This window comes from Epinephelus moara, chromosome 13, assembly GCF_006386435.1.
Source record: "Epinephelus moara isolate mb chromosome 13, YSFRI_EMoa_1.0, whole genome shotgun sequence".
NCBI classification, from domain to species: Eukaryota; Metazoa; Chordata; class Actinopteri; order Perciformes; family Serranidae; genus Epinephelus; species Epinephelus moara.
Window position 1 is genome coordinate 33739635 of NC_065518.1, and position 26008 is coordinate 33765642.

At 40.3% G+C, this 26008-nt stretch overlaps 2 protein-coding genes across 5 annotated transcripts in view; both read right to left on the reverse strand.

Moving 5' to 3' along the window:
- Positions 1 to 700: 700 nt before the first annotated feature.
- Positions 701 to 20175, reverse strand: tdrkh (tudor and KH domain containing). 3 transcript variants are annotated; one of them, XM_050060464.1, is made up of 14 exons: positions 20083 to 20175; positions 16564 to 16724; positions 16335 to 16426; positions 14284 to 14485; positions 12569 to 12708; positions 12137 to 12464; positions 10997 to 11163; positions 9596 to 9771; positions 7898 to 7962; positions 7639 to 7790; positions 7442 to 7552; positions 5494 to 5548; positions 1362 to 1443; positions 701 to 1263 (listed from the first exon to the last, which is right to left on the reverse strand). In XM_050060464.1, exons 2-13 carry the CDS (start codon positions 16691 to 16693, stop codon positions 1388 to 1390), a joined length of 1674 nt encoding a protein of 557 aa, XP_049916421.1. In that variant the 5' UTR covers positions 16694 to 16724; positions 20083 to 20175; the 3' UTR covers positions 701 to 1263; positions 1362 to 1387. The 3 variants fall into 3 exon arrangements, with proteins under 3 accessions (XP_049916421.1, XP_049916420.1, XP_049916419.1); XM_050060463.1 differs by having other exon boundaries at positions 16564 to 16800; positions 20083 to 20101; XM_050060462.1 differs by lacking the exon at positions 20083 to 20175 and adding an exon at positions 18932 to 19068.
- A 1811-nt stretch (positions 20176 to 21986) lies between these two features.
- The window catches only part of tmem94 (transmembrane protein 94), a 51102-nt gene continuing 47080 nt past the window's right edge, over positions 21987 to 26008 (reverse strand). For both annotated transcript variants that reach the window (XM_050059987.1, XM_050059986.1), the window contains one exon: positions 21987 to 25879. In XM_050059987.1, the coding sequence (XP_049915944.1) occupies positions 25807 to 25879 (73 nt within the window). In that variant the 3' untranslated portion in view covers positions 21987 to 25806. The remainder of the gene's footprint in view (positions 25880 to 26008) is intronic.

Consider the following 26008-nt stretch of genomic DNA (forward strand, 5'->3'; position numbering starts at 1 on the left):
CAGTGTAAGACACAATTAGAACAAAATAGAATAAAACTTCTCCATATCACTCCTGTGTCAAATCAACAACAATATAAACAGAGGGAATATTTGTTGTGACGTTTTGTATTAACGTCACTTTTATCAGATGCATACTGTGACTTCAGCGACTGTACTCTATTTATCAGTAAGAGGCTGGCTGGGGTGTGACTTTTTTTTTTCTTTTTTTTTTTGCATGACTATCCCACCACCATAAAAAAAAGCAAGATTTCAGAGTTGAGACTATAATAAATGGTATGATCTAGGAAGATTTTTAAAGAAAACATTGCATTCAGGTGGCATGGGCTTGCAGGTTTGGAGGTTCTGAGGGTATTTAGAATAAATCCAAAATACGACCGTTTAAAGTGTGTGTGTGTATATATATATATATATATATATATATATATATATATATATATGAGTGTGTGTGTGCGTGTGAAGTGCCACCCCCTACCCCCTCATAAGTAATAAACAAACCCTAAAGCAATTAAGATTTTTGCTAAAGGTGGGACGGCTTGAGAATTTCCTCTTTACTCTTGTAATTTAACTACCTGCTAAAGGCAGCATTGGGGGAAAATGGTCATAATTTTGAACCCATTGCTCTTCTTTATCCGTTTTTATCTTGAAATCTGTATTTATAGTATGAACAGCATTTCCAAGTAAAAGTCACAGACCAACCGTGTGACATAAAATAAATCCTTTATTATATATAGTGCAGTCTGTAACACTTCTGAAGAAAAACAACAACTTTCCTCTGTCCTTAGTTAATAATACAGTAGATTCCATATTTTTATACTGAACACAATCTGCGGACCATATTCAATAACACTGTATGCCTTCATTTCCAAAATATAATAACTTGTAAAGCCCAATATGTAGGCCATTAAATCTTAATATACATACAAGTAGAGAAAAAAATAGACGATATTAGCTAACCAGCTGCCTTCTAGTTCCAGTAGCTCATCACAGTGCTTTTCAAAAATAATACTGGCATTCTGTTTTTGTTCCTCTTTTCTTGAACACAAAATATAGTAACAACACTTAAATGCAAAGCAGCATCAGGTGCAACAGAACAGCATAAAGGCAAAACATATGAATTGTACTGAAGTAACAACAATAAAGTGAAGTATGGCTGAAGAACTGTTGGTAAGGCTTCACAATGAGGATTTATGTGGTTGAGTTTGGGTCAGACAAGGAAATGTCTCCATCTCATCTGAGCTGATGCCGAGGAGTGGATGGTCAGTGCTGGAGGATGAGAGGAGGAGAGGTTGTTACTTTCACAAAACATAATGGTTCATAAATCCATTCTTTAGAAAACTCATTCGTTCATCAGGAAGCAATACCTTGATATTTGTCTACGTCTTTGGTCTCAGAGCAGATCGTCTTCTATGACATCATCGACGCTTCCTGAGATTGAAGCAGCTTCTGAGATATAAAATAAAACACTATTGTTGATGGTCTTCAACAATCATTCTACCAACAACATTACAAACAGACTTTGATTTTTCTATCCGCCACAGTGAAGATGGTTGACAGAGAATCACGATGTAATGACCTACAGATATGTAATAACTTGTGACACTAAGGCCCTCTGATTTCACTGGACATTGAACTTGATTACATTTCCACCAACAGAAATGTGTCTGTGGCTTATTTGGGTTTTTCACCACATGGTGTAGAACTTATGAGCTCATTCCACCTATTTAAAACACAAAATGCTAAAAATCCTACATTTGACAAAAACATGGCCTTTTAAAGTTGATATGTCTCATGTATTACCATGTTTATATAACCAGAAGATGCAGACAAACATTAGCATTAATTTAGAGTTATATTTATGGTCAAATCTAAGTCCAATAGTCACTTTCCTTTTAGCTCTGGTTTTGGTCTCCACCAACTCCTGAGGGAAATATGGCTGTTTAGCTGCTAAAGGCTCCACTATGTTTGCCAGCTAGTCTTTTCCTTTGTCTATATGGACAAACACAAGAGACATAAGTATTTCAATTTCATCAGCCACTGAATACTCGATAATGAACATCACTGATTGCATAGCATTGAAATATTGCTGAAAATCATACATCTGAGTTAATTTGTTCTGAATTCACCTCTTTGAAATGTTAAATTTCTTGATTTGCAATTCTGAAAGCTGAATTTGAATGTTTTTCCTCAGTGTTAAAATTCTAGTTTTATTATTTAAAAAATAAATTTGATTTGATTCAGATTAAAAATTCAAGTTGAAAACATTCAAATAAAACATCAGTCAAATTTGCCTGGCCAAATTCAAATCGAAAAATTTAAGTTGAAAATATTCAGAACAACTAAATTCAGATACATCATTTTCAAAGTAAAACAGCAATGCTATAAATTCAGTGGCGTATAAATGTTAATATAAAGTGGTCAGTGGCTGTTAAAATTAAAATACTCATGTCTCTTTATTGCATCCATGTGTCTGTCTCGTGGATGTATAAAGAGAATTTGATGCAGTGCATTCATTCACTCCAATGAAACCTGCTCAGTGGTGCTTGAAGCCAAAAAAGGTTTGACTTAGCCGGATCTTCTGCTCTGGTTCCAAGAGGCTAACTTCCATCTTTAGCACTCCGCTAAGTTGAATGGGTATAAAATAATTTAATCATGCAGCTCTTCTAGACTTTTTGAAATATCATCAGACCGAGAAGATCAAAACAAGACAGTGAAATTAGTCATTCTGTTGGGGTTTTGATGTTTAAAAAAATGTATCCACTGATATACAGACATCTCTTTCCCAAAGTAAGTCTATGGGAAAATTGTTTTTGTGCCCCATGGCATCACATGAAACACCAAGAAGCTGTAATACCATGGTTTGGCCACTAAGTCACTACTGGCTTCAACTCCCAATGCTGTTCCTGGGGGCCTGGTCTGTCTGCTGTTTGCTGCTGAGCAGGTAGTGTACAGTGGTTTTCTCAGAGCTTTTTCCCTGAAAACAGCTGCCTGCTGCTAGAAACCAGGTTGTTGAGAGCGGAGAGACTGAACCAAAACAGTAAAGTTGCAGGCCTTAAAACCAAAACAATGAGCTAAAATGCTCGGTAGGGTTGAGTGGAACTGCAGAGTTGAGTTGTTTTCTGCCCAAATAATCAATCAATCAACTTTATTTATATAGCACTTTTCATACAAATAGAATGCAACACAAAGTGCTTTACACAATAAAAGCAATCAAAGAATCAAAGATAACTCCAAGACTTTTCACTTGTTGACAGGGTTTTAGTGCCAGTTTTGTGTTGAGTTTCTCTCTCTGAGCTTCAGAACCAATAACTAAGACCTCGGTTTTGTCCTGGTTGAGTTGAAGAAAGTTTATAACAATAATAACAATGACATAAAATAAACAACTGTAACTTCAACCTTGCAATCACTTGGAAGTCAAGTGGCAGGTTGGCCTTATTTCAGTGTATTTAGAAGGAGATATTTCTGCCAAGTTCCTCCATTATCCAGCTTACCTCTCTGCCCTTCCACATGCAAATGAGGAAAGCCTGAGGCAGAGAGGCAAACAGCCTTACCCTTCAAGGCATGGAAAGCCTACGGCAGGGAGAGTAACAGCGAAGACCCCCCGGAAACAGAACAGAGCAGCATCAATGACAAACAGAAATGACATCGATAAGTCAACCACAACATGAAAAGGAGGAACTGGGGTGAAGGCGGATTGCAAAGCGGCTTGTAGAGGAAGCAGCAACAGTGGGCAGGCCAAAGCAGTTTAAATAGGGCACCCTGAATGAGATTCGCCAGTAGTTGCATTAGAAAGGAATCATGTGATCTATCAGCTGACTCCCTTTCATCAATCAGTTGATCCATCAGTGGATTGGGTTGCTTGAGATCAACTGATGTAGCTGGGATGTGAGCTGAGCTTGACATCGTGTCCTGCCCGAACTAATGCTATGCTCAATTAACATTTCTGTTGCACTTCTACATGAAGAGTCTTGGCTGGACGTCACATCATGCTCAGGTGAGTGGTTTATTTTCTCTTCTGCTTCTGTATGAAATGTTTTACCTGCTGTGTCAGAACAGGTACCAACTCCATGTTTTTCCCTTAAATGTTTTTTCAGCGTGTTATGTCTCTCCTAGGCTCAGTGAGTCCCTTGTAATTAATATCTCAATAGTCCTTAGGGACAACAGCAGCTGCACAATCATGCAAGACAATTCCTTTGTTATCTCTGCTGTCATCTCTTCTTTTATCCTCTTCATCTCCTTGTTAACAAATATTCTACCCATACTCATCACTTTGACTGGTGTCCCAGCTTGTGTGGGAGTGGGCAGATTTGGAGGATGTGTTGATTCAGCTCTTCACTAGACCTACCTCCTCCATGCTTGAGGCCTGACAGGAGTAAAAACTCTCTGCCTTTCTATCTGGACTCAACATTTCATTCTCGGTGATTCCTTCTATAAGGGTGTTGTCCCCAATAATCATATCACTGGTTAACTCCCAAAGGCATGAACTCAAATATTAAAGGGGTAGCTTGGATTTTTTTGAAGTGGGGTTGTATCAGGTACTTATCCATAGTTAATGTATTGCCTACAGTAGATGTCAGTCAGCAGGACCTTCATTTGGAGAAGCAGGCAGGAGTACAGACACGGAAGCTAAGCAATGTACTGCTGTGGACAGGGGCAGGTGCAAAATATATTTTAGCCACCTTAAAAAATCCTTGTCACTTTTAAGGGCAGGCTATTGAGAATATTTTTTTGAGGCCGTTAATGGCTTCTGTTGGAAACAGGCTGTCTGCGGCAAGGTAGAGCAGTGAAAATATTCACTATATAGCATACACTTAAACTAATACTGATTATTTTAGGTGGTGCTGACCGCCATCTACTGTAGGGAATACACTGACTATAGGTAAGTACCTCATACAACTCCACTTCAAAAGATCAAACTATCCTTTTAAGTGAAGGAAAGAAACGGATGTTGTGAGTTTGTGTTGTGCAGCATTGGTGCAGCAACATCGTAGTAACGGCAGCTGGTGGTGTGGGTTATTGTGGGTGATGACTCAACAATGTGAATAATTTTGGCTACGCTTGAGTGGGCAAAGCTTAGTGACTAGAGAAGAGGGACTGTGTTTGATGCCGACAATATGTTGCTCCACAGATCTGAGGATATGGTTATAACATGCAGTTGACACTGATGATGCCTGCTAAGACGACCCATCTTCACTTCGCTGCATTTAATCAACACCACCAAAAAAGAACACTAATACATGGAAAGAAAAAATGCATTGATTCAGTCACTTCTTGACCAATTTCCCTTAGATAGATAGATAGATAGATAGATAGATAGATAGGTTTATTGTCCTTTTCAAGAGAATTATTTTCACATTCCGTACAGCCACGAGAATAGGCATACATTACACAGGCAACTTCACAAGTTACAAAGACAACATCAATACCACAGACGTATACCCGCCACCATACACATATCCATTCCACACAGTTACAATCTTTTCATTCTCTACTCACCTGATAAGCTGATGCAGGAGAGACTTAGCTCTGATGATGCTCCTATCACGTCATTCTACAGGAGGACAAGAAAGAAGATGGAGGAGTGTTTAGAAATGTTTAAAAAAGCCCGTTGTAGTGAAGGTACTGAGTAGGCAACATTGTGTTTGGTTAAAAAAATAGACACACGAGTTACTTTCCATTTCTAAATTTTAACTGCAGAGGTCAGTACAAGAGGATCTGTTAGCTGGAGTTTGGTTGATCTGCTGTAAGATGTTATGAATACCTAAAAGGGTCACAAAGCTGCCCTAAAAACTGCAGAGAAGGCTACACCCCCTGATTTTTAACATTAACCTCCAAATTCCCTAATTTCTTCTAGCTCATGGTTGACTTTGTTAGCATCATTGGTGAAAACAGTTTAGACAAAGCAGTTAATGGTCTTCACACTGACAGATGTTCGATGACTCTGCAGCCATCTAGTGACTCTAGCTATACTTTTTAAAAACAGAATTTCCTGATAATCGCCTTATTTTAGAAGGTGAAGGATTAAAGTTTTGCTTAAAGGAACAGTTCATCCCAAAGTTAAAAATACATATTTTTCCTCTTACCTATAGTGCTAATTATCAATCTAGACCTTCACCCACCAACTGCATCACAGCACAGAAATAAGTGTGCATCTACAATTTGCTCACCTAGCACCACTGAGCTAGCTTACATTACAGCCCAGCCAAGGAGCACACAGTAATGTTTACATCTCACGCTGTCACAAGCACGAGCCACTCATCCATGAGTACATGCACACTTCCTTCTGTGCAGTGATACTGTTGGCAGGTGTAGTTTGGTAGAAAGAAAATAGTTCCTACATGAAACAACTCACAACAAGGTCTGTGGATTATCTTGAGTAACCAGGTCATGAATTCTGAAAAGAGACACTGCTGTCGAGTTTTTCAGATGTATCTTTTTGACAATTTGAGCTCAACAAGCAGAGTGCCATCTAGTTCTATTATACTGGAGAGAAGGCAGACATCTCTATGGCCGATATCTTCAACACTCTGCAACTCACACCAAAACAATCTAGACTGATAAACAGCACTACAGGTAAGACAAAAAATATGTATTGGATACTGAGGTGAACTGTCACTTTAATTTTCTACCTTATCACATTTTATTTCCGCCATGCTCAGCAACTAAAAGTGCTATGCTCAAAGACACGCGTCGGGAGAAAATTCAGAAAATTTCTGAGATTAAAGTGGTATATGTAAAAAAAATAAACATAATAATAATAATTTTTAAATCCTCAAAAATCTGCTGCCAGAAATTTAGGTGACGTAGCACAAAGAGCGACAAAGTTTACATAGGGAGAAAGTTGTCATTCATGCCCCACTGTGGTTCAAAATTAGTTCCAAAATTAAAGTTGTGCCGACACCCCCGACTTTACCCAGCCACCAGCTTGATGTCCTTCCTAGGCATCCTTGCAAGTTGAATTAGACGTTAACACGAACAGGCCTTTACAGCTACTCTGCTAAAGTTTATTTACACAGTTTGCATTCAGCAGCTCACACAAGACACAAACCCAGTCTCCTGGGTGAAAGTCCTTCACTCATTCATCCAACATGAATGCAGACTTTGCCAGTCTTTACACCATGTAAGCTGACTTTCTTGCTGTACATTTGTGAGTTTTTTCTCGTAAATTTACCACTTAAATCTTGGAAATGCTGAGTTTTTTTCTTGGATTATTAGTCCCCTCCCTTGGCTCTGTGCTTTTTTTTTTTTTTTTTACCAACAATACGAAATACACTAATGCAGATTCTGCACAAATATTCAAGTAAAGGAACATTCTTGTTTCTATTATTCTTGGTTTCCATAGAAACGTTAAGTGACCCTTTAGTGTCAATTAACTCCAGTTAACAGTTTTTCGCCCCTAGTGTTAATGAGGCCAATAAGAATTTCAGTGTGTTCAGTGACTCACCAGCATCCTCTGTAGACAGCCAAGATTGTCACCCTCAGTCCTCCCGTTCACCGCCTCCTGGAAGCTGACAGCATGGCCCAGCCGTACGAGCTCCTCACCAATATCTATGGTCTAGGATGGAGAGGAAACAGCAGACAGGATGAGAAACAAAGCAAACAGAATAACACAGATAGATAACAGATGAAGCACTGGCTGACCTTGCCCTCACTGTTGTCGTAGAGCTTGACACTGGGCCAGGAGGAGATGTCAGAGTGAGAGTAGCTGCAGAGTTTGGCCTGCAGAGGTCTCCAGGAGGCACAGTATGTTAGCTGCTCAAACATATCCAGGGCTGCCTCAGTCCAAATTTCTCCTTAGGAACGGGAAGACAATTTAGTAATTTACATTTGAGATTTTTGACTTTCAACAGTTTCTCTGTTACATGCCTGAATGATGCAGTTTTTAAGACAGGAGCTTTACCTTTTGGTCTCACTCCTGCTAAGTTGCACTCAATAGCTTGGAATGGTAAGCTGAGGAAGTCACTCCTGTAATATTAATGCAGCAAAAGCAAAAGCTGTTAAGAACTGTGCCATTTTTTTTCACTGCAGCCACATACAATAACATGCACTCTGCAGCTGCTTTATGGCACATCAGAACACCTGGTTCCTGCCAAAGCTCCTTCAGGTGTGAACAAACAAGAGCACGTGTGCTTTTCAGGTGCAGAATCTGTCCCAGACACATGACAAACGCATCTCACAAACATGTTTCAAAACACGAGGACGTGAAGACTTGTATGAGACAGACAATCAGGTCAAAAGTTGTGTGGTCTGCACTTGATCACTCATTTGTAAATTGCAATTATCACCGTCAGGTAACTGTGTGTGGTAATTCTGCGATCAAAGGCTAATCATACAGGGGTGGGGACACAATGTCAAAAATCAATCTCTTTCTGACCACACCCCTTTTGATATATGTTTTTTTTTTCATACATGCTCACCCATATGAGGAAGTGTGTGGTTTGATGACCAACCATTCAAGAGACAGGGGCCCTAAATACTGAGCCGTATTAGACGCCCACCCCTCCTAAGGACACAGATATCCTTTTTAAAAATAAACATGACAGTATTGTTCTCTGATTGTTGGAAATCTTAAAAGCAAGGTTATCCACTATTTCAATACTTTCTGTAAGGGCTGCATGATGAGATGAAGATATGTTGCTGAATATTGCAATGGTTATATTACTTGCTAGATATTAAAGTTTACCCAGTTCTTGCACAGTACCTGTGGTACCACGTCATCTCTCCTGTATCCAAAATTTTACCAGACGGCTGACGTGCGTTTTTTTAGGCTATTGTCTACACTCATCACACTTTGCTTCTTTAACTATGCAGATCAGCACAGCAGCACTAGACAAACAAGCCTCACTCAAATGCATGCAGATTCTGACCAATAAGACAATGCCTGATGAAGAGGGCTCTATCTGATTTGCTACAGCATGACATGTATTATACAAAATAGGCGTCTACAAACAGAATGTAATTCATACCCTTCTCTCTGGTAAGACACAAATAGAAAGGACGGATGTTAAAAACCATTGATTACTCTTCAGTGAACATATGAACACTGTAGTAAGACAGGCTTGAAAAAATACTAACATATTCCTTAAACCCACAATAACAGATTTTTTTGACCGCCTGAGTGCAGCAGAAACAAGTTGTGAACACAACAGTGACATGGGCTGAACTTAAATGTCCGGATGTCACCGCACTTGCAGACTGGCGGACTTTGCAGGCGTTTACTCACAAGACATGAATGAATTATCTTTTATTAGGAGTTGTGTTTGGGTCCACCTGATCAATTTAAGTCTAATGTTCACTCTCTTTTAGCTTTTTTTTTTGGTCTCTACCAACCCCTGAGGAAAATATCTATCGCTTTAGCTGCTAAATACACCACTGTGTTTACCAGCTGGTCTCTGTCTACTGTTTGCTGCTGAGCAGGTAATGTACAATGGGTTTTATAAACTGCCTACTGTAGTGTGATGCTGCAGATCTTCTATTGAAAACAGACTTTCTTTGACTGTTTGGATCTTCATTCTACACATTTACAATTAAGAGTAACATTAATTAAAAGAAAATGCAGTGGAGGTATTACTGTTATGCATAGACATTTGTCTCTTACCTCATACGGCAGAGGCTGTCTCTGGGCAGCTCCCCGTTGTCCCCAAAGTCAACATAGTAAAGGTCCACCAGTCCAGAGCTCAGGACTCCCAGCACCCTGGCCCTGTTCCATGAGCCGTGGTCTTTGTATGGAGCAGCCACAATGTCCCCCACCACTATGGTCTCCACCCTCTGCTCCTACAGAGAAGGAAGTGACTTGTTATTTCTATTACTTTGCCATCATCGAGCAGGGGCTTTTAAAGTGACACTCAATAATGGACGCTGCGTCAGCAATTATAAATGAAAGTTTTGACAGCATTTTGGGTGCAGGAGGCTCATCTCGCTATACAGCATGCAGACCCATTTGCAGAAAGAGCGAGCTCAAATCCATCAGAAGAGCAAAATCTCAAAAGATGATGAACTGGATGACATGTCAAACTTTGCGGCAGAACCAATAATATTCATTTAACCCACATTCAAAAAAGAAAGGAGAAAAAAATGAGGGTAACACTGTAAATCTCTGCTACAGGTGTTCCTGTGTTGTGCAGAGCAGAGTTACAAGTGACTGTGGACATTATAAGAGCAGCATGGTGGTGCGGTTGTTAGCACTGTCCCCTCAAAGCGAGAGGGTTCTTGTGTCAGCAGGGTTTTCGCTGGGCTCTCCGGCTTCTGACCACAGTCCAAACACATGCAGATGGATTAACTGGTGATTTTTTTTTAAATTGGCAGTAGGTGGGAACGCGCGGCAGAAAACACAGACATGGGGGGGTAATTTCTAAATCACATGAGGTCCCCTGGTAAGAGAGCATACTAATTTTGATATAAATTGCAGCAATCATGCACTAAGGGTTTTAAATTACTTTAATTGCCTCTGTAGAGGCCATTTATCCATTTGTTTGCCTTTCTGTTTTTTTTGGTGTAATATACTTTCTGTACACTGGGTGGCAGTAACCTGTAATGAGACTGCACTTACACATGAAGAGTAATGCAGCCAGGTGTGTTGTATGCCAGGAGAAACACAGCTTTTAGACTGTGGCCATAGCATCTGCAGGTACTGTGGCAGTAACTTACATTAGGTTAAGCTACTAAACTGTGGGACTGATGATGTTCTACCTGGCTGCAAAAAGCATAGTAAGTATTTGAAAGTAATTAATGAAGTGGCAGAGAGCAGAGGTAAATGTTTGTTGACATTTTGGTTTGAACAGCTGATGCCTGCATCATGTGTCAATTCAGTCTGCCAACACTGCAGCCCCAGTGACTTAATGGAGAGCCGCTGTAGCTTCCATGAGCTGTGTGTCACAGCCACTCCTGCAGCTGCTACTGCTGACTGACTCCCCTGGGGATTTTTGTTAGTTACTCAGTTTTTGAAAAACAGACTCTGTTAGCACAACACAAAAGTAAAGAAAGTAGGAGTAGTCCTTACAGTGGGGTTGCAACTGTTGTAGAAGCGGTTCATCTCCTCTGTCAGTTTGTCCAGCTGAAGGGAACGAACCCCCAGGATCTGGATCCAGAAGTGGTTTGGGTTCTCTGATGCAGAGACATAAACTTCTAGATGTTCATCAGGCTGGAAGCTCAGGTCTGGACTGGGAACTGGATGACAGAGGTAAACTAGAATTACCACATCGCGGTTGTATGTCTCTGCGAATCAGTCAAGTTGCACTTACAGTTTACATCCATGTCTGTGAAAACATGGATGCTTTATACACATCTTCCCCACGGCAGCAACAGAAGATCTATACCGTACGTTAGCACAGTTTCAAGGTGAACACCAAGGATTAGTGTCACCAATTCAGTACCTGACTAATGTCTCCCCTTCTGTTCCTGAGTTATGGCATTGAATAATGGACAGAAAAGTGACACTGTGATGTCACAGTGAAGTTGACTTTTGACCTTTTGGATATATAATATCATTCTTGTATCATAGTGACCTGTTAGACATTGGTGTGTAATTTTATCAAAATTCGCATATCAATTCTTGAGCTATGACCAAAAACATGTTCTGATAAGTCACAGTGACCTTCGACCTTCAACCACCAAATTCTAATTGATTCATTCTTGAGTCCAAGTAGACATTTGTGCCAAATTTAAGGAAAGTTCCTCAAGGCAATCTTGAGACTGTGTTCATGGGAATGAGATGGATAAAGGCCACAGTGACCTTGACCTTTGACAACCAATTTCTAGTTAGTTCATCGCTGATTCAAAGAAGATGTTTGTGCCAAATTTCAAGAAATTCCCTCAAGGTGTACTTGAGATATTGTGTTTACAAAATGAGATGGATGCAAGGTCACAGTGGCCTTGACCTTTGACTGCAAAATTTAATCACTTGACTCCAAGTGGACATTTGTGCCAAATTAAGGAAAGCCCCTCAAGGCATTCTTGAGATATCGTGCTCGCGGGACTGACAGACAATGGAAGGACAACCTGAAAACATATTGCTTCCAGTCACGGCTACATCCCGAGCGAAGGCATGAAAATCTTTGATTGGCATAACCGAGTTCAACGACAGATTACAGTTGCAGTGTGGAATCTTTTCAAGACTCAATTACAGAGAGGCTGAACTCACTTTCAAACTTGGAAATTTCAGACAGAGAGTCAGCAGAGACACTCTCCTCCTCTTCCTCCTGGTTGTTGTCTGTGCTGGTGATTTTCAGCTCCTTGAACTTGTCAAAAATAGTTTCTGGTTCTCCTGTGGTTCCATTGGCATGGATAAGCCCATTCTTCTCTGTCTGGGCGTATGGACCATTGTTGTTCAGGCCCACTGGTGCTTCAGTCTCTTTACTGTCTTGCCTCTGATTCGCTGCAGTATGGCCACGTTTCTGCCGCTGGGCAGATGACTGTGTGATCTTTGTCCTCACCATCGTGTCCTCTTTGACTTTTTCTAGAATCAGCTCCTGCAAACACATCACCAAAGCAGGAGTTACATTTATTTCAATCAGATGTCAAAAAAAGTGGACTGACAAAACATAGGTAGTCCAGATGAGTGAATCCTTCTCACCTTGGCCTGTTGCACCTCTTGCCTGGTCCCTGTGATTGTCACACTGCCCTTGGCCCCAGGACCGTGTGTCTTCTCTTTGGAACAAGCCACTCTGGCCCCTGTGGTCCTGGTGATTAGTTTCAAACTCTCTCCACCACGGCCTGCAACACACATGCACACAGAAGTATGGACACTTGGTTTAGGCAAACAGTACACAGGGCAAAAAACAATTTTAGGTTTTTCTTACTGTGAACTAATCCCATATGCAGAGACAACCAAGCAATTAATGTATCCTGCTAACATGTATTGTGTGTGTATCTAAAGCTTCATAGATCTCCTTCCTCTGTACCATAGAGCTCCACTGTTGTAAAAAAACAAAACAAAAAAAAACAAACAAACACTATTAAAAACTCATCAGCATTTAGATTTAAACTTTAGTACAACTTGAATCCTGAAGCTGCATGAACCGTATGTTTGGGACACTGACACTGACACCTGACATGTTGTCACCTGATACAGTTAATATGGCTAACATGTTAGCAAACAACTGCTTATTTACACATCCAGCAGACACAGAGCAAACTTATCATTCATTTGGAGTTATGTTTGTGACAATATGACGAATCTAAGTCCAACATTCAATCTCCTTTTATTTCTGATTTAGTTTCCAATGCCCCTGAGGGAAAAATAAACTGCTGAATGCTCCACTATATTCACCATCCAGTAGTGATCCAACATATTTAAATCTCTCCAGTCATAATGTCCAGTGATGATCATGTCGGAGAATATGTAGGCCTAATACCGTGTCCTAACAGCATGCAAGTGTCACTTTCTGTCAGCACTGAAACCAATGCACTGCTGTTACATCATGTAAACAAACACATACCTTTCATCTGTGCGTGTTTAAGATCATACTGACGTTACCACTTAAAAGATGGGTGAGTACTTGCTACCTTCTCACGTCTGTACTTTTTAAACAGAAACCACTCGTTTTATATTGAGACATTTACTGGATATGACATACAATATAGCCAACAGCAGCTAGGTTGTTATTAGTGACGGGCATTTACCAGAAACTTTCAGCTCCCTGTTGAATTCCCTCCAGCCAGCTGCCACCTTATTTAGGTTTTTGCAGCAAATTTTGGAGGTTTACAGAAAAAGTTTTATTTTAACTTCATGAAACACCTGTACCTTATCCTTTGAGGGGCTTTCAAAGCAAGCGACAGGAATACATAATGACAAGGCAAATTTAGCTCAAACAGCATGCTGCGCAGCACTACATTGCTTGGGCCAGTTAGGATATTACAAATGCTATATAACTGTTCTTGTCTCAGTTCTCACCATTGTGCTACTATAGTGCATAAAGTTGCCGCTTCGCTGGTCGAGTTCAGGTGGTTGATTAACACATACATTTGCAGGTCGGGTAGAGAGGACTGGCTCTCATAAAGGACCAGGTTGGTGAAGTTTTTGATAAACCCTGAGCTGTGCATCACTACCAGTTAGTGTATAACTGTCTCTGTCTGGTGTTTGGTGCTGGACAGGTGGTGTACAGTTGGTTTATCATAATGTTTTTACTGAAAACAGCTGCCTGCAGAGTTGGGTGATAATTCTCTGATGGATCTTTACTACATGTCTAAGTAACATGCAGGCAAATGGAGATCTTGAGATTCCTGAGAGCAAATGAAAAAAGCTTGGGAATCAATCTGATCATCCTCAAAATTTGAAAGCTACTGTACCTATTATACGTCCAAAGGCGGTCTGAGGAACCTCCAAAGCCTCAGTTACTGGTTCACAGTCAGTGACCAGGTTCTCCAGGACACAGCGGGCCATCAACACCTGCTCCTTAGAGCCCTGCAGCAGGAAACATACAGCCGTCTTACTTCCAGGCTCCCCTGAATCTGACAGAACCCTCACATGAGCTCCAGACTTCTGGGTCACCTATGAGACAAAGAGACAGCAGGAGAGCAGAGTTAGACTGCCTGGAATCACCAGCTGGATTTGAGAAACACACGCTTTTAAGGTTTTGATATGGTTAGATTTGAGAGGTGGGGTGGGGGTGGGTTGATTTGTAAAATCTGCATTTCAAAGCAGGACAATGATTCTGTTTGTTATTCCTCATCTTCTGGGGAGATGCAGGTCATCATATCCTACGACACTCTGCCAGCCAATTCATTCAATCACTCAGAATATTTACCACACTATTTTGAAATGAAAATGCTTTGCTGAAATATGTATAAAAAAGCTCTTGATGAGACAACATCAGATCTCTTTGGTGATAAAATTAGATTGAACTCCATGATTTTCAATGCTGCAGGAAATAGAATGCAAATGAGAATAAGACAATGGAGTAAATAGGACAGTTCTAGTGAAGATAAAATAATTGCACAAATCAAATTAGAACTGAAATGAGGATGTAAGGTGAGGTTCTCAAGGTTATGCAAATAAATTTACTTGAGTGACTGCTTCATTAATCGATTAGTCAATGTCTGTTTATACCCGTTTTATAATGCCATTAGAATACTGCTCCCTAATTTAACTACACTGCTCAAAATAATTAAGGGAACAGTTAAATCATACTTCAGAAGCATTCAAGTTGAAGATCTTTATCTTGTAGAAATTGTTGAGAACAAAATGATGTCACAATGGTCGATAGAAACCAAAATCATCAACCCACTGAGGGCTGGATTCAAATCACACTGAAAATCAAAGTAAAAATTGAAATCACAGGCTGATTCAACTTATGTGAATTTTATCACAACAACTCGTGATGTGACTCAGTAGTGTGTTTGGCCCCCGCATGCCTGTATGCCCTCCTTGACAATGTCAGGGCATGTTCCTGAAGAATCGGCAGATGGTGTCCTGGGGATCTCTTTCCAGACCTGGATCAGGGCATCAGTGAGCTCCTGGACAGTCTGTGGTGGTACTTGGCAGCGTCAGATGCACCTATACATAACATCCCATATGTGCTCAATTGGATTTAGTTCAGGGGAGCGAGATGGCCAGTCAATGGCATCCGTCATCCAGGAACTGCCTATACATTCTGGTGACATGAGGCCGGGCATTGTCCTGCACCAGGACGAACCTGATGCCCCAAGCTGCACGGTGCTGGGCTGTGAGTACAGGTCCCACAGAGGATGTCGGACCCTCATGCCACCCTCATGGAGTCTGTTCCTGACAGTTTGGTCAGAAACATGCACACCAGTAGCCTGCTGGAGGTCATTTTGTAGGGCTCTGGCAGTGCTCCTCCTGTTCCTCCTCACACAAAGGAGCAGATACTGGTCCTGTTGCTGGGTTGATGCCCTTCTATGCACATGTCCAGCTCTCAACTTCTAACAGCTGGCCTCCTGGTATCTCCTCCATGCTCTTGAGACTGTGTTGGGAGTGTGCCATCCTGGAGGAGCTGGACTACCTTTGCAACCTGATTGGGCTGCAGGTACCACCTCATGCTACCAGAAGTGACAAGGACACTAGCAGAACACAAAACTAGAGCAGAATCAGTCAGGAAGGATAAGGAGAGAGCAACTGTCTGTGGACACCACATGTAAAACCATTCCTTTTTGGGGGTTGTCTTGCTTTTGCCTCTCCATTGCACCTGTTGTCACTTTCACTTGCACCAAAGCAGGTGAAACTGATTCACTATCACTTGTGCTTCCTAAATGGATACATTGAAATCCCTAAAGTTTAATGGACTTGGTGTTTTACTGTGACAATTAACTGTTCCCTTCATTTTTTTGAGCAATGTTCTTTGAGTAGATGACAAGACATTATTTGGTATTGAACTACTTACCATGTCCAAAAACTTGGCTTGGTATCTGGATATGTTCCTATAAACTTCTACTGGAAGTGTCATCTTGGACACCTCAGTGTTGGGCCCCTGACCTGTTAATGACAGAAAGGACACAACAGTCACAGGGTAAACGCAAACATAAACGCAAACTGTTACAATTTGTCATGTATATTCAGATATTTACAAATTTAGCTGGTGTAACAATAACTTTTCAACAGCAGATACTCACTGTTGTTGGTGCTGCTTATATGGCGATAAACGATATAGCCCACTGTGGCCCCAACAGAGAGCCCCGCAGCCAGAGCCACCATTTTGCCCGAGCTCAGGGGGCTTTTGTGCCCCTCCTTCACTGCGTCCATGACACGCCGTGCACCCAGAGGGATGCTCCACCTAAACACAAACATCACACAGATCTCCTTCCAAATTGTTCTGCAAGTCAGTGCTCATTTTCTTCCAATGTCCGGTCCTGTCAATGAAATGTCTTTATGACAAATCAAGCCTCAGTTATATCTATGCAAAATATGAAATGCAATCAGAATGTATGAGCCGGTGTCATGTACAATCCTCAGGGTTTTGTTGGCTTGCTAGGCAAACTGTACAGTCATGCAGCACAAAGCTTAAAGCATTAGCCAGCCTGAATTCAAACAGTAGACCAGGTGTTCTCAAACATATCCACATTACAGACCACCTATAAATTTGACTTCTCTGTGGAACCCCAGCTGATTAGATTCTGTCCCACTGACATATATGACAGTATGGTGATTAGCACTAATGATTTATGTAACTGTCTTGGTAACAGTGTAATGTAGATGACAGTTTACAGAAAAGTTCATTTTTGACAACAGTAATTTGACAAAAAAACTATATTTATATATTCTGATTCAAGGTCCACTTATCCATTTTCCCCATGGAGAATTCTACCATAAGTGGAACTTGGGATTTTTTTTTTGTCAAACTAGAGGATAAACTTTAAGGTTCATTCCTGACTTTAAAAACAGCAGCTGACAAAACAATTTCACCCATTAGTCCATTGAGTAGCTGTTCTGAGGCTTTATCGTATTTTGCCAAGTTCTTGGGCTCTTTAAGGACTTAACATCCATGTTGCTGAGGGACAAAGTTACTTCTTAATCTTACAAATAGAAGTGGAGAAACTATCTGCAACAAAAACATCATCTGATTATTAAGTTCATGCGATATGACTGAAAGCCACACAACAGTTACTAAATGGACTTTGTTAAGGCCCAACAGTCCTTGGCACTGACAGTGGAAGGAACCTATTGATTTGAAAGAAGTTTTTTTTCTGCTGCGCAATCACATTTTTTAGGGTTGCTCAGAATCTCCATAAAATTGGTACAAGCACAAGAACTGGTGCAAACTGCAAAGTTCTGCAGTGATGGGGCTCAGGCATGATCTGCGGGTTTCAAAGCGCTTCCAAACACACACCGGGAGAGGGATACCGTTCCCTTAATATTCCTGAATTTTGAGTGGATCATTGCTCTCATCTTTGAGAACATGTAAAAAATGTTTGGTTTTTTTTGTCTGACATCTTGGATTTTATGTAAGTTGTATAAAATCTGCAATATAGCATTTCCAGCATCATGCACCCAATGCAGAAAATCACGTCTATGCTCAACGTTAGATATGGAGATGGAGATGAACGGAGTGCACGTTTTCTGAAAGCTTACAGATACAGACGAAACAGAGCAGTACCTCCGTAGATCATGGAGGCAGTGTAGCGTAGTTCAAGCGAGGTACGACTGTAGCAGACACTGAAGAAATGAAAATAATGGCGGAACTGAACAAATCGGTAATATATAATAACATAACGTGAAAAAAGTGAAAAGATTGCTCCATACACACGTCAACATGTCTATGATGGCTGCACTGAAGTTGTGCATGCAGTGTCTGACGGTTGCAGAAATATATGGTTGCAGCACCCAGGGGTCGGGAAAGAACCCTTGGTGCGCAGGAAGATGTGAGGGCCAATTGTTTGCTGCTTGCAGCTTTAATGAGGAGATTGTTTTCTCAACTGCATGATAGTTGCTGAGAGTAAAATTCATTGTTCAACTTAAATGTTTCTCATTTTTGCTAGGGACCATCCTGGGAGTACTCATAGGACCCCTGGAGGTCCCAAAACCCCACTTTGAGAACCACTGTAAGGGATTCTTACAATGTAGCCTTTCACAGACTACATCACCTGCCAAAACAATTAGCCTGCAAAAACGTGCACAAGCAGTCACATACACACAATATAGTCGCCTAAATGATTAAACATTTAGTGTATAGTATCCATACACAAACAGCACTGCGCACTTCTTTTAAATGCACCAAGCCAAACTGCAGCGGCCGTGACCCTAACTGCAGGACGCACTGCACTGAAAGCTGCAACTCCTGCTGCATACCATTTACTGAAGTTGGCAACCTCCAGCCATTCCATTAATCACCCAACACTTGCAGCCAATTCTTTCTGTCACACTGCTAAAACTACAACTCACAAACAGACACAGAATGCACTGGAGGTAGGCCAACAGTGAAGAGTATTGGGAGGACGGAGGACCGAGGAGCACACAGCACCACCATGCAGATGCGTGTCTCACTGGGAGAAGAGGGCTCTGGGGCTGTAGTTGAGAAACACATGGGACTTGGACACTCCAACGTCCATCTCGGAAGAATCGTGACTATAAGACACAAATCTTCTCCAATCCCCCGGCTCTGTTTTTTGTATACATCCAAGATCAAGACTACTGACAGACAGGTAGAGGGAGAAGAAAGTTTCAGCATTTCAAGTCACTACATGACAGCAACTGGTCACTCAGACACATTGCACTTTGAGGTCATTTTGTGGAGGGCAGAAAATCATCATCAGTTCATCAGAAATCATTGTTGGCTTACTTACTTGCTGGTAAAAATATGCAAACCGACAATAGGTACAGGTCGATTTTTCTAAAGCGAACCGAAAATGAGTAATTTCACATGGTGTGACTGTCTGAAACACGTAAGAAATATCAGGAAACACAACTTTAAACTTTTCTGAAATTGTTAATGTGTTAAGATAATTTCGGCATTCAAAAGAGTTATCAAAGGGCAATCTGTGTCGATAAAATAGGCCAAATGTCACAAATGTTATGCTGCTTGTATGCGAGACTATGCTGCTTGGTACCGCTGCCAACATGTTGTGTTTTGGTAGGAATAACGGGATAGTTGATAGCATTTTAGCCGAACCGAAATGACACAGAAAGGACTAGTTTTCCCATGCATTACCACCATGCCGTCAGTCACATTATATTTCCTGAAGCTGCGTTCGAGCATAAGCAAAGCATCTTTAGCGTAAATGTTGACATTTTTAAACTGAGTTTGGCGTCACGTCTCTCGACACCACGAAAACAATCTACGCGGCTGGCTGGATAACCTTGGCTTTTGTGAACTCCTTAATGCATATTATAGTAGACCACTTATTTGTCAACACGTAGCCGCGAGCAAGTATAACTTAACCTCAAAATGTCCTCAATGTATTTCCTTATTCTGACGAGCTGTCAAAACGACCGCAAACACACTTTCTCCTCTGAGCTAGCCAGGCTAACATAAGCTAGCTGCTGGTTGACACATGCAAGCAAGTCAAACATTTAGAAAAGGTTATCAAATGTCTTAGCACGCGGGCATACTCTTACAGTACAGCCTTTGTATGACTTTAAGGCCTGACGTTAAATAAAACGAACAGTAAATACATGTTAAAATGTTTGACACTTACAGACAGACAGACCCTCGCTCTCTTTGAATCGACCCTGCTCCCTGTCCCTGCCTGCATTCGCTGTCAAGCTCGTAGGAGGAAGCGGTAAGTACACCGGAAACTGTATTTACATTTCGGGTATACAGTCTATGGGTTAAAGACATATGTGTGTAAGAATGATAATAATATAAAGTATCAATGCGGGTATTTTCGCTGAATAGACTCCTCCCGTTGATTTATCTATGAAGCGTAACTACAACTTAGATAATGACAATTACGCTGAAAGGTCAACCGGAAGTCTTCTTCTTTATTCTAGTTACATTGACAGTGTGCCCATGCTCGTGCCAGCCAGTAGCCAGTCGATGATGCTCTCTGAGCACTTTCGTCGACTGTGATTGGTTGAAGCGTACACTGCCCGTTACCCGTGCGGTTTTGTCTGAGTCATCTATGAATATTTTATGCAGTGGCGGTTCCAGCACATTTAGAGCATAGGCGACTTTTTATTGCATGTTTTACATCTTCTTCGTGGCCGAGGCACTTCAGGGGTCGGTCCCTGATTTAAATGTCTTCCAGGAAAGGTAATTGTCAAATAATCAATTTACTTGTTTTTTTTTTTATCAAAACAGCATCTAAAATCAAAATAAAGAGCTCATTTATAACCTGGGTATGTAATATAGCTTGTGCTTCCTTTTCTATCATTTCATGTGTTTTTTATGGATGATGTTAAATCCTAAATGTAGTGTTTCTGTGTTAATTTAATATGCCAGGCTGAACACCAATGTGCCAGTCTGCTTTGTTTACCTTTTTTTAAAAGAAAGAAAAATGCTTCCACGCTTTCCCCTCAGGCAAAGTCTGCAGGAATGTAAACGCATGGAAATTGTGCATAAAGGGCTCAAAAAGTCTGAGGGGGAGCCCTCATGGACTTGATGATTTGACAGTAGGGCAACCCTAAAAGTCCTCATTCACTTTGTGGAAACAGGCCTGAAATCCATGAGTCACTCTGTGCATTCCTATACCATACTACTACATTATATAGGATGCCATAAACTGAGTTAGTATGTTCCAATACATAGTATGTGAAACGCAGTGTACCAAAAATACCAGTATGTTCCACTACAAATGCAAACAAATGACAGCTGATTGACAGCTGTCAGAAGTCGCAATGACAGATTACAGCACATTCAAGTAACTGATGACCAGTCAAACAGTAATAATAGGAATACTTATTGTTTAAGTGAACAAAATAATCCTAAATATTACAAACCAAAAAAAAGTCCATAACTATAAAAATTAACGACGACAGAGAAGTGCAGGTGTAATTTCACTGTCACAAATATGTTAGAATCCACAATCTGTGCAGTTATAACATACACACTGCACAACAACAACAGCAGAGCTCTCCGGGTTGATCTCCATCTATGGTGAGCTTGGTGAACAGTGTTTGTTTTATCTCCAAGGTGACAGATACAAAAGCAGGAGGGTCAAAGTGCAGGGCATAATGTTACCAGAAAGTATTATGTCCCAATCGTGTGCTTGGTGCACGCAACAGTGTGTACTTTTTAAGGGCAGCTGCAGTAACTACTAAAAGTAAAAGAAAATGTATGTTGGAACGCATCCCTTGAGTGTGGGGATTGGGTTTGGGCCTTGGAAATTTCCTCCCGAGTCACACGTTGTTTTCACAGACAGAGCAGTATTTCTCATGACGAGTAAACTGCACTTTGAGTGAAGTTGAAACGTCTCTTTAAAAACAATTATTTGTGTGCTGTGTCATGAAAACACATTTGTTTCTGGTGTTACAACTCTCTCCATACAAAATTAAGAAAGTGAGTTTTACCCAGTTGATAAATGTATATTTCATACTCATCCTCTTGTTACTTTATGTAGTGCATAGTAATGTGCAACAAGATTTCAATAAAACAATAGCATAAATAAAAGAGCGTATTTATTAACATGACAATCAATACACAAGCAAATTTGTCAAAAGTCCTGAACATAGACACTTTAAAAAATACAAAATATACATTTATGTATCTTGTGAACAACTATACCGTAGTCCATCACCCCCCATCCCACCCTACAAATCCACTGACAGAGGCTTAGGCTCCAAGCATGTGCGTGATAATGTTATCAAAATGCCAAGCATCAACTCTGCAGGTTGCACCGGAGGCCTGCTTACATACAGTATGAAGTCCATGCTTGACTGAGTCCATTTGTGTCGTGAACAAAACAGTAGAACTATAGATAACATGTACATTGATCAAGACAGGGCATTCACTGGATCTTAGTCATGCAGCATTGTCCACGTGTTTGTCATGAGATAAAACACAAGTATGAAACAGGGCCAATAAAAAATAAAATTTCATGTTTTCTTGCATTGTGATAGTTGTCTGAAAACCTTCAGTAGTTTCATGCCGACTATTGACTGTCTTGCAGAAAGTGATCGCCAGTAGTGCCATAGACCACTTCTTCACCTCTTCATGTACACCCCAACTTTAAATGTGGAACTCAAAGGAGCATTTGTAGCAATGGAATAACTAAAACAGGCACATGTATAAAAGCGATTAGAGGTTAAACAGGGCCGTAGCCACGATATGAAAGACACTGATGTCATAAGTCCCCCATCACCACCACAAAAAATTAAATAAATAAAATGTTGGCATTATTTAAATTTTCCCTGTTTTATCTATTCTGGTTATCTATTCTGGTTCTGGTGTGAAAAATGCTGGATCAACCTCTAACATGACCTCATGACCTCAGTGTCCTTAATGGTGGCTACAGACCAGAAGCTCAACCCCAGATTTAATGTTTGATGCCATCTTTAAATAAAAACTACAAGAGGACAAAAATCAAGGCTGGATAACTAACCAACATATCTCAGAACTTCAGGATCCCCACAAGCCCCAGTTTCACTGTGTCCATCAGTTTGTGGTCATTTGACTGACTGCAAACTTGTTTAGAATAGGGATGAGTGATATGGATACAATCCTCTACCACAACTGTTTGTTCCAGAGGAAAATATTCTAAAAATGGAATAAAAACTGTAAGTTCTGACTTGATTCCCACATAAATAAAATCTGAAAAGAATATCAGCTAAATCCTATATTACAGTATATATCAATATTAGGGTATAATACATTTTCTGGAAATGAAATTGGCTCATTTTTTGCCCCAAGACCTCCTAGTGATTAATCCAGCACTGACAAGAATTACCTTCATTGTTTCATATTTGTATCAATAAAGTTTTTAGGAGTGACATAAAGCATGTTATTTTGTTCTTAACTAATGTATTACCAATAAATTCCATCAGCCCACTTGTCTACAGTAGCAATATCAAAATCATGTCCTTCTGAAATCATTACCATAAATAAGGTTGGTCTGACTGAAAATGAACGTCAGTGATACAAACGTCTGCTGCCGATGCTGCACATGAACTGAAGTAATTGAACACAGTAGACTAATGGGGACACTTGAAGGTGATCAGGAAATAAATCTCTGGTATATGAAGGTCAGCAGATCAAATATAAAAATGTGGGAAAATCAATGACATCTGCTTAACTTTTCATTTCTACACTTTAAAACAACATTATCCTGAGCTCCTGTCAGTTGAGGCGTTGAGAACTGAAACAGCCAGACAGGCTGAGAAGAAAGGCAACTTAATGATATGAAGCACCTTTCAGAAGACTCTGGTATGTTAGCATACCAGAATAAACGTCATTATATATTCATGAATCCACTGCTTCGGGAGGGACTTGCTAAGATCACTGCACAGCTAACTGCGTGGTTTCAAAGTAGCATGCTGGCACATTCTTCAGTTGGATAAATGTGTATACAGTATACGTCAAATGTAGGTATGCGTGTAAAAAAAATGTGACTGATCCAATTTAATCCACAATCTTCAGTCCTTAATGTGTTACAGCAGGCTTGGCTTAGCTCAGGAATTTAGTAACAGTAACGTTGTTGTTGTAAAACACAATAAGATAGAGAACTTTGTCTTGCAGGCGATCACAGTGAAGAAAATGTGGCTCAAAGGCTCAATGACTGAATGTAACTTTCTTTGTCACATTTTTTTCAGAGGTAGTGTTACACTCTATTCTGTAGTTGCCAAGCAATAAACAAGGTGTTTACCTTGTTACATATGGAGCCCCAAAGTTGTCAATATTAAATACATTAAAAAAAATAAAATAAAATTATATATTTATATCATTATCTATATATGTATATATGTATCTAAATAAATAAATAAATACATATATATATATATATATATATATACACACAACTAACAATGTAGTAATTGAATCTGGAAATAATTTTAGCTGGTGCCGCTAACACTGTCTCTTCACTTTGATGCTCAGTAATAAACAAAGCTCACAACACCGCCTAGCTAGTTAGCCAGCTAGGTAAGTAGCATGTGCTGCCTTGTTAAGCTACATAATTAAAAGGACATGCTGAGTTTTGTGTCTGCATACTGTGTCTAATAAGAGCAGCCGCTACAAAGCTGATTCAGAATTACTTTGATATTGTTGCTTTAGCTAACAGTAGCTACCTGGCTAAATTTGGTAGCAGTTGTTGAGCTTGCTAGCAATTTTAAAATATAATCTTGTAAATCAAGGAAGTAGCAGTCTGGCATAGCACCATTTAGTTTTGCGTAAAACTGCTCAGTGAACTACATCTCTCGTCTCACATGATATATGTCATCAACACTAGCTAGCTAGCTAGCTAGGTAATTGAGCTATGTTCCACACACAAATGTAGCATTATCTTACCTGAAACCAGCAACACCTGGTCTTTCTATCAGTCGGGAAGTGAAATAATAAGAGAGACCCGTCATTTGTCTCAGTTCATATTTGTACTAAACACACAACGCATCAGAGCTTCAGCGAGAGAGAAAGCTATGACGTCACTTACGCCACCTGAGTAATCTTTCTAATAAAGTATTTTCACAGTCTTATACTTTAACAGCTTTGGGACCAACTGCAAAATATATTTTTACATTGACAAACATTTGTGTAATTTTTCAAACAGGATCAAAAAATTATGTCTCTCTCTCCATTAACTAAGGTACATACCCCACCAGTAGGGGAGGGGCGTTGCCTCTCTGTCATCAAATAAAAACAGATTTACTCTGGATTAAATTACTGTTGTTTATGTGATTATCTTTTTTTTTTTAAACATAATTAATTAATATTGAACACTCTGGGGCTCCGTAGATACTTTTCTTTTCAGCCCTATGTGTTTTTCTGTGTTTGTATTATTGGGTGATATTAAAATTAACTTTACTAAAACATCCTTTGTTTGGGCTTGGGGGGCATTTCTGAAAACGAGAGTAACCATGCACAAGTCTCTCAGAGGTGGAGAACAGTTTGTGATAGTGAGAAAGCATAAACCTCTTCAGAAAACATTCTTCATGCTGTTAAAACTAACTAAAACCAGACAATAAATAGTTGCCTTTTTTGGCTCTTCACTATTAAATGGAAATGAATGCTTTGGAATTTTCCCTGCCCTTCAGATAACTGATTAAACATCAACTCTCTTAAGAAAAACAGACCCAGGAGCTTCAACATTCGTGTCATAAAGCCCCCACTGTGACATTTGGTTGATATCTGCTCCACCTGATAGTTGCAGTGCTGTTGGGCTGAAGTGTTAACGGAGGGTTCTGCAGTGTTTGCACCCAGCCCTTCCCTGGTTTCCAGAACTTATAGTTCCCAGTATTGCCACAACACCAATTTCCTCACAGGGAACACATCAGAATGGAGAATTCATCCCCAGCTTTGTTTCAAACTGCAGCTTCTGTCTCTTCTGGTAGCGAACTCGCACCCTGAAATGAACAGAGGGGACAAATCACAGCACATGATCATGACAGGGATACAATCTGCTGTATTTTTCCTGCTTCACAAAACGTCCCTGCTCTGCATAACATGAGAGAAAATCAAACACTGATCTGATA